The sequence below is a fragment of the Gopherus flavomarginatus genome, chromosome 5, assembly GCF_025201925.1.
Source record: "Gopherus flavomarginatus isolate rGopFla2 chromosome 5, rGopFla2.mat.asm, whole genome shotgun sequence".
Classification (NCBI taxonomy): domain Eukaryota; kingdom Metazoa; phylum Chordata; order Testudines; family Testudinidae; genus Gopherus; species Gopherus flavomarginatus.
Window position 1 is genome coordinate 48,542,113 of NC_066621.1, and position 17,453 is coordinate 48,559,565.

The window sequence follows — 17,453 nt, forward strand, 5'->3', positions numbered from 1 at the left end:
CCAGGTATTAGTTCGAGTGAAATATCTACCAGGATCTATACAACCCTAATGCTTAAGAATCTGAAAAGGAGGTGCGATATGTTGGAAGAGTGAGCTTTGTGTTGTGAGAGAAAGCAAGTTAGCTAAGAAGAGGAAATATGCTGTGTTTATACCATACACTTCCCACATGAATGGGCTTCAATCTCCTATGGTGGAGGTTTGTTTACCTGTTGGTGTTGATCGCGTTGTGGACTTAGTTGACGTAGTAGTTGGAGAAACTGTCGTCAGCGTAGTTATTTTTACGGTGCTTGCGGTGGTGGACTCAGATGCGGTGGTCTCCGGAGAAGTACTGGTCGGGGGCCGTCGTCGTCAGAGTGACGGTTGTGAGTGTAGTTGGTGTGGTGGTTGTGGTGGGAGTGGTAAAGGTAGTGGAAGTGGTAGGGGTTGACTTTGATGTTGTGGTCTCTGGTGAGGTAGTGGAGAAGGGAGTCGTGGTGAGAGTGAGGGTTGTGGGTGTAATTGGTATGGCGGTTGTACTGGTTTCAGGAGACTTGGTGGAAGATGTGGTCCTTGTCAGAGTTGTGCTTCTTTCGACTTGTTTTGGCTGAGGAGGTTGGGCTGGATTCTGTTGACGCAGTGGTTTTGGAGGTTGTAGAGACAGATGTGGTTGGTGTTGTTTTCCTGGTACTTCTCGTTGTTGGGGTTTCTGTGGTCTTAGTTACTGTGAGGGAGAAATGTGAATCGATATGGTGACGTTGACAAGAATATGGCAGATTGCAGAGGAAGAGTTTACTAGGAGTAAATAATTGTATCATCATGGACAGGGGTTTTAGAACGGGGGCAGCTTTGTGCTAGATCAATGGAATTTGTTTTTGCAAACAATTGCGAAGTGGATCTCTCTCATTCTTTAATAACAGAGAATGGGCCAGCAGTTGAAATAAATGACTTAATTACCAACCGTTTTAAAAATCCACCCATATGCAAGACTGTTAACTGGTTGGGAAAGTAGTGTGTGTGGGGATCCTTTCAATCACTCTGAGGGTCTGAAGTCAAAACAGGTGAACAAGGCTGATCTAGAACTCTATTTCTACACACCAATTGTGGAACTCTCCCCTTGAGACAAGGGTAGTATATCTAGCTGACTCTTTTCATGGAAAGCAAGAGTATAAAGAAAAGAAAAAAGCCTGAATCCTGTCAGTGTGACTAAATGAAGTAGACCTGACCAAATCATCAGTAGTGGCTGAGAAAATGACCAAACTGGGAAACAGAATCAATGGACTGGAGTGCATCGACGAGAGAGAAAGCAACCAGATTGTTTGATTTGTATCTGCAATCCATTTTAAAGTATCTAGGTCCCCTTCCTTTCAGCCACATTGAGAGGAAATGATTTTCAGTATATGGCTTTCTCAGGAAGGTATAGAGCCTGGATTGCACTGGAATGAAGGGAGTGGACTGGCCTCTGTGAACATACCCAGGTATTAGTTCGAGTGAAATATCTACCAGGATCTATACAACCCTAATGCTTAAGAATCTGAAAAGGAGGTGCGATATGTTGGAAGAGTGAGCTTTGTGTTGTGAGAGAAAGCAAGTTAGCAAGAAGAGGAAATATGCTGTGTTTATACCATACACTTCCCACATGAATGGGCTTCAATCTCCTATGGTGGAGGTTTGTTTACCTGTTGGTGTTGATCGCGTTGTGGACTTAGTTGACGTAGTAGTTGGAGAAACTGTCGTCAGCGTAGTTATTTTTACGGTGCTTGCGGTGGTGGACTCAGATGCGGTGGTCTCCGGAGAAGTACTGGTCGGGGCCGTCGTCGTCAGAGTGACGGTTGTGAGTGTAGTTGGTGTGGTGGTTGTGGTGGGAGTGGTAAAGGTAGTGGAAGTGGTAGGGGTTGACTTTGATGTTGTGGTCTCTGGTGAGGTAGTGGAGAAGGGAGTCGTGGTGAGAGTGAGGGTTGTGGGTGTAATTGGTATGGCGGTTGTACTGGTTTCAGGAGACTTGGTGGAAGATGTGGTCCTTGTCAGAGTTGTGCTTCTTCGACTTGTTTTGGCTGAGGAGGTTGGGCTGGATTCTGTTGACGCAGTGGTTTTGGAGGTTGTAGAGACAGATGTGGTTGGTGTTGTTTTCCTGGTACTTCTCGTTGTTGGGGTTTCTGTGGTCTTAGTTACTGTGAGGGAGAAATGTGAATCGATATGGTGACGTTGACAAGAATATGGCAGATTGCAGAGGAAGAGTTTACTAGGAGTAAATAATTGTATCATCATGGACAGGGGTTTTAGAATGGGGGCAGCTTTGTGCTAGATCAATGGAATTTGTTTTTGCAAACAATTGCGAAGTGGATCTCTCTCATTCTTTAATAACAGAGAATGGGCCAGCAGTTGAAATAAATGACTTAATTACCAACCGTTTTAAAAATCCACCCATATGCAAGACTGTTAACTGGTTGGGAAAGTAGTGTGTGTGGGGATCCTTTCAATCACTCTGAGGGTCTGAAGTCAAAACAGATGAACAAGGCTGATCTAGAACTCTATTTCTACACACCAATTGTGGAACTCTCCCCTTGAGACAAGGGTAGTATATCTAGCTGACTCTTTTCATGGAAAGCAAGAGTATAAAGAAAAGAAAAAAGCCTGAATCCTGTCAGTGTGACTAAATGAAGTAGACCTGACCAAATCATCAGTAGTGGCTGAGAAAATGACCAAACTGGGAAACAGAATCAATGGACTGGAGTGCATCGACGAGAGAGAAAGCAACCAGATTGTTTGATTTGTATCTGCAATCCATTTTAAAGTATCTAGGTCCCCTTCCTTTCAGCCACATTGAGAGGAAATGATTTTCAGTATATGGCTTTCTCAGGAAGGTATAGAGCCTGGATTGCACTGGAATGAAGGGAGTGGACTGGCCTCTGTTTCCATACCCAGGTATTAGTTCGAGTGAAATATCTACCAGGATCTATACAACCCTAATGCTTAAGAATCTGAAAAGGAGGTGCGATATGTTGGAAGAGTGAGCTTTGTGTTGTGAGAGAAAGCAAGTTAGCAAGAAGAGGAAATATGCTGTGTTTATACCATACACTTCCCACATGAATGGGCTTCAATCTCCTATGGTGGAGGTTTGTTTACCTGTTGGTGTTGATCGCGTTGTGGACTTAGTTGACGTAGTAGTTGGAGAAACTGTCGTCAGCGTAGTTATTTTTACGGTGCTTGCGGTGGTGGACTCAGATGCGGTGGTCTCCGGAGAAGTACTGGTCGGGGCCGTCGTCGTCAGAGTGACGGTTGTGAGTGTAGTTGGTGTGGTGGTTGTGGTGGGAGTGGTAAAGGTAGTGGAAGTGGTAGGGGTTGACTTTGATGTTGTGGTCTCTGGTGAGGTAGTGGAGAAGGGAGTCGTGGTGAGAGTGAGGGTTGTGGGTGTAATTGGTATGGCGGTTGTACTGGTTTCAGGAGACTTGGTGGAAGATGTGGTCCTTGTCAGAGTTGTGCTTCTTCGACTTGTTTTGGCTGAGGAGGTTGGGCTGGATTCTGTTGACGCAGTGGTTTTGGAGGTTGTAGAGACAGATGTGGTTGGTGTTGTTTTCCTGGTACTTCTCGTTGTTGGGGTTTCTGTGGTCTTAGTTACTGTGAGGGAGAAATGTGAATCGATATGGTGACGTTGACAAGAATATGGCAGATTGCAGAGGAAGAGTTTACTAGGAGTAAATAATTGTATCATCATGGACAGGGGTTTTAGAATGGGGGCAGCTTTGTGCTAGATCAATGGAATTTGTTTTTGCAAACAATTGCGAAGTGGATCTCTCTCATTCTTTAATAACAGAGAATGGGCCAGCAGTTGAAATAAATGACTTAATTACCAACCGTTTTAAAAATCCACCCATATGCAAGACTGTTAACTGGTTGGGAAAGTAGTGTGTGTGGGGATCCTTTCAATCACTCTGAGGGTCTGAAGTCAAAACAGATGAACAAGGCTGATCTAGAACTCTATTTCTACACACCAATTGTGGAACTCTCCCCTTGAGACAAGGGTAGTATATCTAGCTGACTCTTTTCATGGAAAGCAAGAGTATAAAGAAAAGAAAAAAGCCTGAATCCTGTCAGTGTGACTAAATGAAGTAGACCTGACCAAATCATCAGTAGTGGCTGAGAAAATGACCAAACTGGGAAACAGAATCAATGGACTGGAGTGCATCGACGAGAGAGAAAGCAACCAGATTGTTTGATTTGTATCTGCAATCCATTTTAAAGTATCTAGGTCCCCTTCCTTTCAGCCACATTGAGAGGAAATGATTTTCAGTATATGGCTTTCTCAGGAAGGTATAGAGCCTGGATTGCACTGGAATGAAGGGAGTGGACTGGCCTCTGTTTCCATACCCAGGTATTAGTTCGAGTGAAATATCTACCAGGATCTATACAACCCTAATGCTTAAGAATCTGAAAAGGAGGTGCGATATGTTGGAAGAGTGAGCTTTGTGTTGTGAGAGAAAGCAAGTTAGCAAGAAGAGGAAATATGCTGTGTTTATACCATACACTTCCCACATGAATGGGCTTCAATCTCCTATGGTGGAGGTTTGTTTACCTGTTGGTGTTGATCGCGTTGTGGACTTAGTTGACGTAGTAGTTGGAGAAACTGTCGTCAGCGTAGTTATTTTTACGGTGCTTGCGGTGGTGGACTCAGATGCGGTGGTCTCCGGAGAAGTACTGGTCGGGGCCGTCGTCGTCAGAGTGACGGTTGTGAGTGTAGTTGGTGTGGTGGTTGTGGTGGGAGTGGTAAAGGTAGTGGAAGTGGTAGGGGTTGACTTTGATGTTGTGGTCTCTGGTGAGGTAGTGGAGAAGGGAGTCGTGGTGAGAGTGAGGGTTGTGGGTGTAATTGGTATGGCGGTTGTACTGGTTTCAGGAGACTTGGTGGAAGATGTGGTCCTTGTCAGAGTTGTGCTTCTTCGACTTGTTTTGGCTGAGGAGGTTGGGCTGGATTCTGTTGACGCAGTGGTTTTGGAGGTTGTAGAGACAGATGTGGTTGGTGTTGTTTTCCTGGTACTTCTCGTTGTTGGGGTTTCTGTGGTCTTAGTTACTGTGAGGGAGAAATGTGAATCGATATGGTGACGTTGACAAGAATATGGCAGATTGCAGAGGAAGAGTTTACTAGGAGTAAATAATTGTATCATCATGGACAGGGGTTTTAGAACGGGGGCAGCTTTGTGCTAGATCAATGGAATTTGTTTTTGCAAACAATTGCGAAGTGGATCTCTCTCATTCTTTAATAACAGAGAATGGGCCAGCAGTTGAAATAAATGACTTAATTACCAACCGTTTTAAAAATCCACCCATATGCAAGACTGTTAACTGGTTGGGAAAGTAGTGTGTGTGGGGATCCTTTCAATCACTCTGAGGGTCTGAAGTCAAAACAGTTGAACAAGGCTGATCTAGAACTCTATTTCTACACACCAATTGTGGAACTCTCCCCTTGAGACAAGGGTAGTATATCTAGCTGACTCTTTTCATGGAAAGCAAGAGTATAAAGAAAAGAAAAAAGCCTGAATCCTGTCAGTGTGACTAAATGAAGTAGACCTGACCAAATCATCAGTAGTGGCTGAGAAAATGACCAAACTGGGAAACAGAATCAATGGACTGGAGTGCATCGACGAGAGAGAAAGCAACCAGATTGTTTGATTTGTATCTGCAATCCATTTTAAAGTATCTAGGTCCCCTTCCTTTCAGCCACATTGAGAGGAAATGATTTTCAGTATATGGCTTTCTCAGGAAGGTATAGAGCCTGGATTGCACTGGAATGAAGGGAGTGGACTGGCCTCTGTTTCCATACCCAGGTATTAGTTCGAGTGAAATATCTACCAGGATCTATACAACCCTAATGCTTAAGAATCTGAAAAGGAGGTGCGATATGTTGGAAGAGTGAGCTTTGTGTTGTGAGAGAAAGCAAGTTAGCAAGAAGAGGAAATATGCTGTGTTTATACCATACACTTCCCACATGAATGGGCTTCAATCTCCTATGGTGGAGGTTTGTTTACCTGTTGGTGTTGATCGCGTTGTGGACTTAGTTGACGTAGTAGTTGGAGAAACTGTCGTCAGCGTAGTTATTTTTACGGTGCTTGCGGTGGTGGACTCAGATGCGGTGGTCTCCGGAGAAGTACTGGTCGGGGCCGTCGTCGTCAGAGTGACGGTTGTGAGTGTAGTTGGTGTGGTGGTTGTGGTGGGAGTGGTAAAGGTAGTGGAAGTGGTAGGGGTTGACTTTGATGTTGTGGTCTCTGGTGAGGTAGTGGAGAAGGGAGTCGTGGTGAGAGTGAGGGTTGTGGGTGTAATTGGTATGGCGGTTGTACTGGTTTCAGGAGACTTGGTGGAAGATGTGGTCCTTGTCAGAGTTGTGCTTCTTCGACTTGTTTTGGCTGAGGAGGTTGGGCTGGATTCTGTTGACGCAGTGGTTTTGGAGGTTGTAGAGACAGATGTGGTTGGTGTTGTTTTCCTGGTACTTCTCGTTGTTGGGGTTTCTGTGGTCTTAGTTACTGTGAGGGAGAAATGTGAATCGATATGGTGACGTTGACAAGAATATGGCAGATTGCAGAGGAAGAGTTTACTAGGAGTAAATAATTGTATCATCATGGACAGGGGTTTTAGAACGGGGGCAGCTTTGTGCTAGATCAATGGAATTTGTTTTTGCAAACAATTGCGAAGTGGATCTCTCTCATTCTTTAATAACAGAGAATGGGCCAGCAGTTGAAATAAATGACTTAATTACCAACCGTTTTAAAAATCCACCCATATGCAAGACTGTTAACTGGTTGGGAAAGTAGTGTGTGTGGGGATCCTTTCAATCACTCTGAGGGTCTGAAGTCAAAACAGGTGAACAAGGCTGATCTAGAACTCTATTTCTACACACCAATTGTGGAACTCTCCCCTTGAGACAAGGGTAGTATATCTAGCTGACTCTTTTCATGGAAAGCAAGAGTATAAAGAAAAGAAAAAAGCCTGAATCCTGTCAGTGTGACTAAATGAAGTAGACCTGACCAAATCATCAGTAGTGGCTGAGAAAATGACCAAACTGGGAAACAGAATCAATGGACTGGAGTGCATCGACGAGAGAGAAAGCAACCAGATTGTTTGATTTGTATCTGCAATCCATTTTAAAGTATCTAGGTCCCCTTCCTTTCAGCCACATTGAGAGGAAATGATTTTCAGTATATGGCTTTCTCAGGAAGGTATAGAGCCTGGATTGCACTGGAATGAAGGGAGTGGACTGGCCTCTGTTTCCATACCCAGGTATTAGTTCGAGTGAAATATCTACCAGGATCTATACAACCCTAATGCTTAAGAATCTGAAAAGGAGGTGCGATATGTTGGAAGAGTGAGCTTTGTGTTGTGAGAGAAAGCAAGTTAGCAAGAAGAGGAAATATGCTGTGTTTATACCATACACTTCCCACATGAATGGGCTTCAATCTCCTATGGTGGAGGTTTGTTTACCTGTTGGTGTTGATCGCGTTGTGGACTTAGTTGACGTAGTAGTTGGAGAAACTGTCGTCAGCGTAGTTATTTTTACGGTGCTTGCGGTGGTGGACTCAGATGCGGTGGTCTCCGGAGAAGTACTGGTCGGGGCCGTCGTCGTCAGAGTGACGGTTGTGAGTGTAGTTGGTGTGGTGGTTGTGGTGGGAGTGGTAAAGGTAGTGGAAGTGGTAGGGGTTGACTTTGATGTTGTGGTCTCTGGTGAGGTAGTGGAGAAGGGAGTCGTGGTGAGAGTGAGGGTTGTGGGTGTAATTGGTATGGCGGTTGTACTGGTTTCAGGAGACTTGGTGGAAGATGTGGTCCTTGTCAGGGTTGTGCTTCTTTGACTTGTTTTGGCTGAGGAGGTTGGGCTGGATTCTGTTGACGCAGTGGTTTTGGAGGTTGTAGAGACAGATGTGGTTGGTGTTGTTTTCCTGGTACTTCTCGTTGTTGGGGTTTCTGTGGTCTTAGTTACTGTGAGGGAGAAATGTGAATCGATATGGTGACGTTGACAAGAATATGGCAGATTGCAGAGGAAGAGTTTACTAGGAGTAAATAATTGTATCATCATGGACAGGGGTTTTAGAATGGGGGCAGCTTTGTGCTAGATCAATGGAATTTGTTTTTGCAAACAATTGCGAAGTGGATCTCTCTCATTCTTTAATAACAGAGAATGGGCCAGCAGTTGAAATAAATGACTTAATTACCAACCGTTTTAAAAATCCACCCATATGCAAGACTGTTAACTGGTTGGGAAAGTAGTGTGTGTGGGGATCCTTTCAATCACTCTGAGGGTCTGAAGTCAAAACAGGTGAACAAGGCTGATCTAGAACTCTATTTCTACACACCAATTGTGGAACTCTCCCCTTGAGACAAGGGTAGTATATCTAGCTGACTCTTTTCATGGAAAGCAAGAGTATAAAGAAAAGAAAAAAGCCTGAATCCTGTCAGTGTGACTAAATGAAGTAGACCTGACCAAATCATCAGTAGTGGCTGAGAAAATGACCAAACTGGGAAACAGAATCAATGGACTGGAGTGCATCGACGAGAGAGAAAGCAACCAGATTGTTTGATTTGTATCTGCAATCCATTTTAAAGTATCTAGGTCCCCTTCCTTTCAGCCACATTGAGAGGAAATGATTTTCAGTATATGGCTTTCTCAGGAAGGTATAGAGCCTGGATTGCACTGGAATGAAGGGAGTGGACTGGCCTCTGTTTCCATACCCAGGTATTAGTTCGAGTGAAATATCTACCAGGATCTATACAACCCTAATGCTTAAGAATCTGAAAAGGAGGTGCGATATGTTGGAAGAGTGAGCTTTGTGTTGTGAGAGAAAGCAAGTTAGCAAGAAGAGGAAATATGCTGTGTTTATACCATACACTTCCCACATGAATGGGCTTCAATCTCCTATGGTGGAGGTTTGTTTACCTGTTGGTGTTGATCGCGTTGTGGACTTAGTTGACGTAGTAGTTGGAGAAACTGTCGTAGTTATTTTTACGGTGCTTGCGGTGGTGGACTCAGATGCGGTGGTCTCCGGAGAAGTACTGGTCGGGGCCGTCGTCGTCAGAGTGACGGTTGTGAGTGTAGTTGGTGTGGTGGTTGTGGTGGGAGTGGTAAAGGTAGTGGAAGTGGTAGGGGTTGACTTTGATGTTGTGGTCTCTGGTGAGGTAGTGGAGAAGGGAGTCGTGGTGAGAGTGAGGGTTGTGGGTGTAATTGGTATGGCGGTTGTACTGGTTTCAGGAGACTTGGTGGAAGATGTGGTCCTTGTCAGAGTTGTGCTTCTTCGACTTGTTTTGGCTGAGGAGGTTGGGCTGGATTCTGTTGAAGCAGTGGTTTTGGAGGTTGTAGAGACAGATGTGGTTGGTGTTGTTTTCCTGGTACTTCTCGTTGTTGGGGTTTCTGTGGTCTTAGTTACTGTGAGGGAGAAATGTGAATCGATATGGTGACGTTGACAAGAATATGGCAGATTGCAGAGGAAGAGTTTACTAGGAGTAAATAATTGTATCATCATGGACAGGGGTTTTAGAATGGGGGCAGCTTTGTGCTAGATCAATGGAATTTGTTTTTGTAAACAATTGCGAAGTGTATCTCTCTCCTTCTTTAATAACAGAGAATGGGCCAGCAGTTGAAATAAATGACTTCAATACCAACCGTTTTAAAAATCCACCCATATGCAAGACTGTTAACTGGTTGGGAAAGTAGTGTGTGTGGGGATCCTTTCAATCACTCTGAGGGTCTGAAGTCAAAACAGATGAACAAGGCTGATCTAGAACTCTATTTCTACACACCAATTGTGGAACTCTCCCCTTGAGACAAGGGTAGTATATCTAGCTGACTCTTTTCATGGAAAGCAAGAGTATAAAGAAAAGAAAAAAGCCTGAATCCTGTCAGTGTGACTAAATGAAGTAGACCTGACCAAATCATCAGTAGTGGCTGAGAAAATGACCAAACTGGGAAACAGAATCAATGGACTGGAGTGCATCGACGAGAGAGAAAGCAACCAGATTGTTTGATTTGTATCTGCAATCCATTTTAAAGTATCTAGGTCCCCTTCCTTTCAGCCACATTGAGAGGAAATGATTTTCAGTATATGGCTTTCTCAGGAAGGTATAGAGCCTGGATTGCACTGGAATGAAGGGAGTGGACTGGACTCTGTGTCCATACCCAGGTATTAGTTCGAGTGAAATATCTACCAGGATCTATAAAACCCTAATGCTTAAGAATCTGAAAAGGAGGTGCGATATGTTGGAAGAGTGAGCTTTGTGTTGTGAGAGAAAGCAAGTTAGCTAGAAGAGGAAATATGCTGTGTTTATACCATACACTTCCCATATGAATGGGCTTCAGTCTCCTATGGTGGAGGTTTGTTTACCTGTTGGTGTTGATCGCGTTGTGGACTTAGTTGACGTAGTAGTTGGAGAAACTGTCGTCAGCGTTGTTATTTTTACGGTGCTTGCGGTGGTGGACTCAGATGCGGTGGTCTCCGGAGAAGTACTGGTCGGGGCCGTCGTCGTCAGAGTGACGGTTGTGAGTGTAGTTGGTGTGGTGGTTGTGGTGGGAGTGGTAAAGGTAGTGGAAGTGGTAGGGGTTGACTTTGATGTTGTGGTCTCTGGTGAGGTAGTGGAGAAGGGAGTCGTGGTGAGAGTGAGGGTTGTGGGTGTAATTGGTATGGCGGTTGTACTGGTTTCAGGAGACTTGGTGGAAGATGTGGTCCTTGTCAGAGTTGTGCTTCTTCGACTTGTTTTGGCTGAGGAGGTTGGGCTGGATTCTGTTGACGCAGTGGTTTTGGAGGTTGTAGAGACAGATGTGGTTGGTGTTGTTTTCCTGGTACTTCTCGTTGTTGGGGTTTCTGTGGTCTTAGTTACTGTGAGGGAGAAATGTGAATCGATATGGTGATGTTGACAAAAATATGGCAGATTGCAGAGGAAGAGTTTACTAGGAGTAAATAATTGTATCATCATGGACAGGGGTTTTAGAACGGGGGCAGCTTTGTGCTAGATCAATGGAATTTGTTTTTGCAAACAATTGCGAAGTGGATCTCTCTCATTCTTTAATAACAGAGAATGGGCCAGCAGTTGAAATAAATGACTTAATTACCAACCATTTTAAAAATCCACCCATATGCAAGACTGTTAACTGGTTGGGAAAGTAGTGTGTGTGGGGATCCTTTCAATCACTCTGAGGGTCTGAAGTCAAAACAGATGAACAAGGCTGATCTAGAACTCTATTTCTACACACCAATTGTGGAACTCTCCCCTTGAGACAAGGGTAGTATATCTAGCTGACTCTTTTCATGGAAAGCAAGAGTATAAAGAAAAGAAAAAAGCCTGAATCCTGTCAGTGTGACTAAATGAAGTAGACCTGACCAAATCATCAGTAGTGGCTGAGAAAATGACCAAACTGGGAAACAGAATCAATGGACTGGAGTGCATCGACGAGAGAGAAAGCAACCAGATTGTTTGATTTGTATCTGCAATCCATTTTAAAGTATCTAGGTCCCCTTCCTTTCAGCCACATTGAGAGGAAATGATTTTCAGTATATGGCTTTCTCAGGAAGGTATAGAGCCTGGATTGCACTGGAATGAAGGGAGTGGACTGGCCTCTGTGTCCATACCCAGGTATTAGTTCGAGTGAAATATCTACCAGGATCTATACAACCCTAATGCTTAAGAATCTGAAAAGGAGGTGCGATATGTTGGAAGAGTGAGCTTTGTGTTGTGAGAGAAAGCAAGTTAGCTAGAAGAGGAAATATGCTATGTTTATACCATACACTTCCCACATGAATGGGCTTCAATCTCCAATGGTGGAGGTTTGTTTACCTGTTGGTGTTGATCGCGTTGTGGACTTAGTTGACGTAGTAGTTGGAGAAACTGTCGTCAGTGTAGTTATTTTTACGGTGCTTGCGGTGGTGGACTCAGATGCGGTGGTCTCCGGAGAAGTACTGGTCGGGGCCGTCGTCGTCAGAGTGACGGTTGTGAGTGTAGTTGGTGTGGTGGTTGTGGTGGGAGTGGTAAAGGTAGTGGAAGTGGTAGGGGTTGACTTTGATGTTGTGGTCTCTGGTGAGGTAGTGGAGAAGGGAGTCGTGGTGAGAGTGAGGGTTGTGGGTGTAATTGGTATGGCGGTTGTACTGGTTTCAGGAGACTTGGTGGAAGATGTGGTCCTTGTCAGAGTTGTGCTTCTTCGACTTGTTTTGGCTGAGGAGGTTGGGCTGGATTCTGTTGACGCAGAGGTTTTGGAGGTTGTAGAGACAGATGTGGTTGGTGTTGTTTTCCTGGTACTTCTCGTTGTTGGGGTTTCTGTGGTCTTAGTTACTGTGAGGGAGAAATGTGAATCGATATGGTGACGTTGACAAGAATATGGCAGATTGCAGAGGAAGAGTTTACTAGGAGTAAATAATTGTATCATCATGGACAGGGGTTTTAGAATGGGGGCAGCTTTGTGCTAGATCAATGGAATTTGTTTTTGCAAACAATTGCGAAGTGGATCTCTCTCATTCTTTAATAACAGAGAATGGGCCTGCAGTTGAAACAAATGACTTAATTACCAATCGTTTTAAAAATCCACCCATATGCAAGACTGTTAACTGGTTGGGAAAGTAGTGTGTGTGGGGATACTTTCAATCACTCTGAGGGTCTGAAGTCAAAACAGATGAACAAGGCTGATCTAGAACTCTATTTCTACACACCAATTGTGGAACTCTCCCCTTGAGACAAGGGTAGTATATCTAGCTGACTCTTTTCATGGAAAGCAAGAGTATAAAGAAAAGAAAAAAGCCTGAATCCTGTCAGTGTGACTAAATGAAGTAGACCTTACCAAATCATCAGTAGTGGCTGAGAAAATGACCAAACTGGGAAACAGAATCAATGGACTGGAGTGCATCGACGAGAGAGAAAGCAACCAGATTGTTTGATTTGTATCTGCAATCCATTTTAAAGTATCTAGGTCCCCTTCCTTTCAGCCACATTGAGAGGAAATGATTTTCAGTACATGGCTTTCTCAGGAAGGTATATAGCCTGGATTGCACTGGAATGAAGGGAGTGGACTGGACTCTGTGTCCATACCCAGGTATTAGTTCGAGTGAAATATCTACCAGGATCTATACAACCCTAATGCTTAAGAATCTGAAAAGGAGGTGCGATATTTTGGAAGAGTGAGCTTTGTGTTGTGAGAGAAAGCAAGTTAGCTAGAAGAGGAAATATGCTGTTTTTATACCATACACTTCCCACATGAATGGGCTTCAATCTCCTATGGTGGAGGTTTGTTTACCTGTTGGTGTTGATCGCGTTGTGGACTTAGTTGACGTAGTAGTTGGAGAAACTGTCGTCAGCGTAGTTATTTTTACGGTGCTTGCGGTTGTGGACTTAGAGGCGGTGGTCTCCGGAGAAGTACTGGTCGGGGCGGTCGTCGTCAGAGTGACGGTTGTGAGTGTAGTTGGTGTGGTGGTTGTGGTGGGAGTGGTAAAGGTAGTGGAAGTGGTAGGGGTTGACTTTGATGTTGTGGTCTCTGGTGAGGTAGTGGAGAAGGGAGTCGTGGTGAGAGTGAGGGTTGTGGGTGTAATTGGTATGGCGGTTGTACTGGTTTCAGGAGACTTGGTGGAAGATGTGGTCCTTGTCAGAGTTGTGCTTCTTCGACTTGTTTTGGCTGAGGAAGTTGGGCTCGATTCTGTTGAAGCAGTGGTTTTGGAGGTTGTAGAGACAGATGTGGTTGGTGTTGTTTTCCTGGTACTTCTCGTTGTTGGGGTTTCTGTGGTCTTAGTTACTGTGAGGGAGAAATGTGAATCGATATGGTGACGTTGACAAGAATATGGCAGATTGCAGAGGAAGAGTTTACTAGGAGTAAATAATTGTATCATCATGGACAGGGGTTTTAGAATGGGGGCAGCTTTGTGCTAGATCAATGGAATTTGTTTTTGTAAACAATTGCGAAGTGGATCTCTCTCATTCTTTAATAACAGAGAATGGGCCAGCAGTTGAAATAAATGACTTAAATACCAACCGTTTTAAAAATCCACCCATATGCAAGACTGTTAACTGGTTAGGAAAGTAGTGTGTGTGGGGATACTTTCAATCACTCTGAGGGTCTGAAGTCAAAACAGATGAACAAGGCTGATCTAGAACTCTATTTCTACACACCAATTGTGGAACTCTCCCCTTGAGACAAGGGTAGTGTATCTAGCTGACTCTTTTCATGGAAAGCAGGAGTATAAAGAAAAGAAAAAAGCCTGAATCCTGTCAGTGTGACTAAATGAAGTAGACCTTACCAAATCATTAGTAGTGGCTGAGAAAATGACCAAACTGGGAAACAGAATCAATGGACTGGAGTGCACCGACGAGAGAGAAATCAACCACATTGTTTGATTTGTATCTGCAATCCATTTTAAAGTATCTAGGTCCCCTTCCTTTCAGCCACATTGAGAGGAAATGGTTCTAAGTAGATGGCTTTCTCAGGAAGGTATAGAGCCTGGATTGCACTGGAATGAACTGGGTGGACTGGCCTCTGTGTCCATACCCAGGTATTAGTTCGAGGGAAATATCTACAAAGATCTATACAACCCAATGCTTAAGAATCTGAAAAGGAGGTGCGATATGTTGGAAGAGTGAGCTTTGTGTTGTGAGAGAAAGCAAGTTAGCTAGAAGAGGAAATATGCTGTGCTTATACCATACACTTCCCACATGAATGGGCTTCAATCTCCTATGGTGGAGGTTTGTTTACCTGTTGGTTCTGGTCGCGTTGTGGACTTAGTTGACGTAGTAGTTGGAGAAACTGTCGTCAGCGTAGTTATTTTTACGGTGCTTGCAGTGGTGGACTCAGATGCGGTGGTCTCCGGAGAAGTACTGGTCGGAGCCGTCGTCGTCAGAGTGACGGTTGTGAGTGTAGTTGGTGTGGTGGTTGTGGTGGGAGTGGTAAAGGTAGTGGAAGTGGTAGGGGTTGACTTTGATGTTGTGCTCTCTGGTGAGCTAGCGGAGAAGGGAGTCGTGGTGAGAGTGAGGGTTGTGGGTGTAGTTGGTATGGCGGTTGTACTGGTTTCAGGAGACTTGGTGGAAGATGTGGTCCTTGTCAGAGTTGTGCTTCTTCGACTTGTTTTGGCTGAGGAGGTTGGGCTGGATTCTGTTGACGCAGTGGTTTTGGAGGTTGTAGAGACAGATGTGGTTGGTGTTGTTTTCCTGGTACTTCTCGTTGTTGGGGTTTCTGTGGTCTTAGTTACTGTGAGGGAGAAATGTGAATCGATATGGTGACGTTGACAAGAATATGGCAGATTGCAGAGGAAGAGTTTACTAGGAGTAAATAATTGTATCATAATGAACAGGAGTTTTACAGTGAGTGTACTGTTGTCCTGGAGCAGGGTTTCTGAATCTTTGGTCTTCGTTTCTGTAGAGAGAGGCCCTGGCGGGCCGGGTAGGTGTGTTTCTCTTACTCATCCACAGGTCCGGCTGATCGCGGCTCCCACTGGCTGCGGATCGCTCCTCCGGGTCAATGGAAGCTGCTGGAAGCAGCGTGGGCTGAGGGACGTACTGGCCGCTGCTTCCATTGGCCCGGAGCAGCGTTCCGCAGCCAGTGGGTGCCGTGATCGGCTGGACCTGCTGAAGGGGCAGGTAAAGACACCGCCTCGGTCCGCGAGGGGCTTTCCCTACAGAAGCAGCGACCCCTGTTTGACAAACCCTGTGCTAGATTAAAAGCGCAAAATTGGGTTAATAATTTGGAAGCGGTGTCCTCACATCTTTAGTATTGTATTTGGGAAAGCTTACAATCAGTATCTTAACTGCTAATGTTGTGAAAATAACAAAATCGCATAGAAACAAGTGCATTTCCTGTTTTATAAAGTAACCCAGACATTTCTGGGTAGGAGTATCTTGTGATCTGTTGTGGTGGTTTATATCCTTCTGATGGAAGAAATATAGGGCATTAACAACCCATGTCTGACTTTTGTAAGATAGTGTGTGTCTTTCTGGAAGGTTTTGTGTTATGTTTGTTGCCTCTTTGAGGTACGTTGATCTAAAGCTTTCTGGGTTACACCATACCTCCAGAGAGAGATACTCTCATCTCTATGCCACCAAAAGTGTCTAAAAGAGATTATGCTTGCAGACATTTACTAATCCACTGACAATGAATACTGGATTATTTATTCTTGCAAGTTTAGGTCCCTATTGTTGGATGATGCTGAATGTGTTCTACTCCCTCTGTTGAAGTTAGGCGTGGGAGCTGGCATTTCTTCACCTCTCAGGGTAGGGTTCTTCATGCTTTGTTAACTCCCTAGACCTGTTTAGCTCTTCTGATCAGGGCACAGCTAATTCTGTGGAGCCCTGTGTCTGCTTTTTAGACCCAGAAAAGATCTAAGGTGCAGGGAGCTCTTTTAGCGTCCAGAGGGGATTTTGCCCCAATTGTCTTTGCAACTTTATCTAAAAGGGCTCAATACGAAGGTCTAAAATTGAGACGAGCAAGGCTAATCTGAAACTCTTATTTTAGAAATGACTGTCAACTCACCAGGTGAGGATGGAGTAGTAGGTATCGTTGGCTCTTTTCCTGCAAAGGAAGAGTGAAAAGAAAAGAAAAAGTGTTGAATCCCGGGAAGGTGACTAAATGAAGCAGGTCTTCCTAAACTATCCATCAATGCAATTATATTGGACTAACTGGTAAATGCAGGTTGGCAGTGAGTACCACAGCAAGGAGATGGGGCTACGCCTCCTAGCGAGATGATTGGGCCTCCATGCTCTTCTAGTCGGGAGTGACTGCAGGGCAATGTGGAAGGGGACATTTGCCAATTAGTCTGAACAGAGAAATGTCAGAAGGAGCTGGGCAGGGGTCAGGAGGGGGTGGGGAGCAGAGAGCAAGGCCAATGAAGAAAAATATTTCCCATGCCTTTCGCCATCTAGGTGCCAAAGTGTAACGCTTCAGTTATGTTTGGCTGAAGAAGCCTATGTAGCGTAAAAACGAGTTGTTATACTAGTAATTGCCCAGGTACAGAATGATAGCAATGATTAAAATGTACCTGTTGGTGTTGCCCCAGTTGTGGACTTAGTTGACGTAGTAGTTGGAGAAACTGTCGTCAGCGTAGTTATTTTTACGGTGCTTGCGGTAGTGGACTCAGACGCGGTGGTCTCCGGAGAAGTACTGGTTGGGGCCGTCGTCGTCAGAGTGACGGTTGTGAGTGTAGTTGGTGTGGTGGTTGTGGTGGGAGTGGTAAATGTAGTGGAAGTGGTAGGGGTTGACTTTGATGTTGTGCTCACTGGTGAGCTAGTGGAGGAGGGAGTCGTGGTGAGAGTGAGGGTTGTGGGTGTAGTTGGTATGGCGGTTGTACTGGTTTCAGTAGACTTGGTGGAAGATGTAGTCCTTGTCAGAGTTGTGCTTCTTTGACTTGTTTTGGCTGAGGAGGTTGGGCTGGATACTGTTGACGCAGTGGTTTTGGATGTTGTAGAGACAGATGTGGTTGGTGTTGTTTTCCTGGTACTTCTCGTTGTTGGGGTTTCTGCGGTCTTAGTTACTGTGAGGGAGAAAT

General features: G+C 44.7%; 1 protein-coding gene across 1 annotated transcript in view; it reads right to left on the reverse strand.

The window, feature by feature from the left end:
• Nucleotides 1-301: 301 nt before the first annotated feature.
• The window catches only part of MUC6 (mucin 6, oligomeric mucus/gel-forming), a 160,843-nt gene continuing 143,691 nt past the window's right edge, over nt 302-17,453 (reverse strand). Inside the window, exons 34-46 of the mRNA XM_050955973.1 lie at nt 16,947-17,438; nt 16,442-16,480; nt 14,672-15,163; nt 13,226-13,717; nt 11,779-12,270; nt 10,332-10,823; nt 8,891-9,376; nt 7,444-7,935; nt 5,997-6,488; nt 4,550-5,041; nt 3,103-3,594; nt 1,656-2,147; nt 302-666 (exon numbers count right to left, since the gene is read on the reverse strand). Coding sequence (XP_050811930.1) covers nt 302-666; nt 1,656-2,147; nt 3,103-3,594; nt 4,550-5,041; nt 5,997-6,488; nt 7,444-7,935; nt 8,891-9,376; nt 10,332-10,823; nt 11,779-12,270; nt 13,226-13,717; nt 14,672-15,163; nt 16,442-16,480; nt 16,947-17,438 — 5,810 coding nt within the window. The remainder of the gene's footprint in view (nt 667-1,655; nt 2,148-3,102; nt 3,595-4,549; nt 5,042-5,996; nt 6,489-7,443; nt 7,936-8,890; nt 9,377-10,331; nt 10,824-11,778; nt 12,271-13,225; nt 13,718-14,671; nt 15,164-16,441; nt 16,481-16,946; nt 17,439-17,453) is intronic.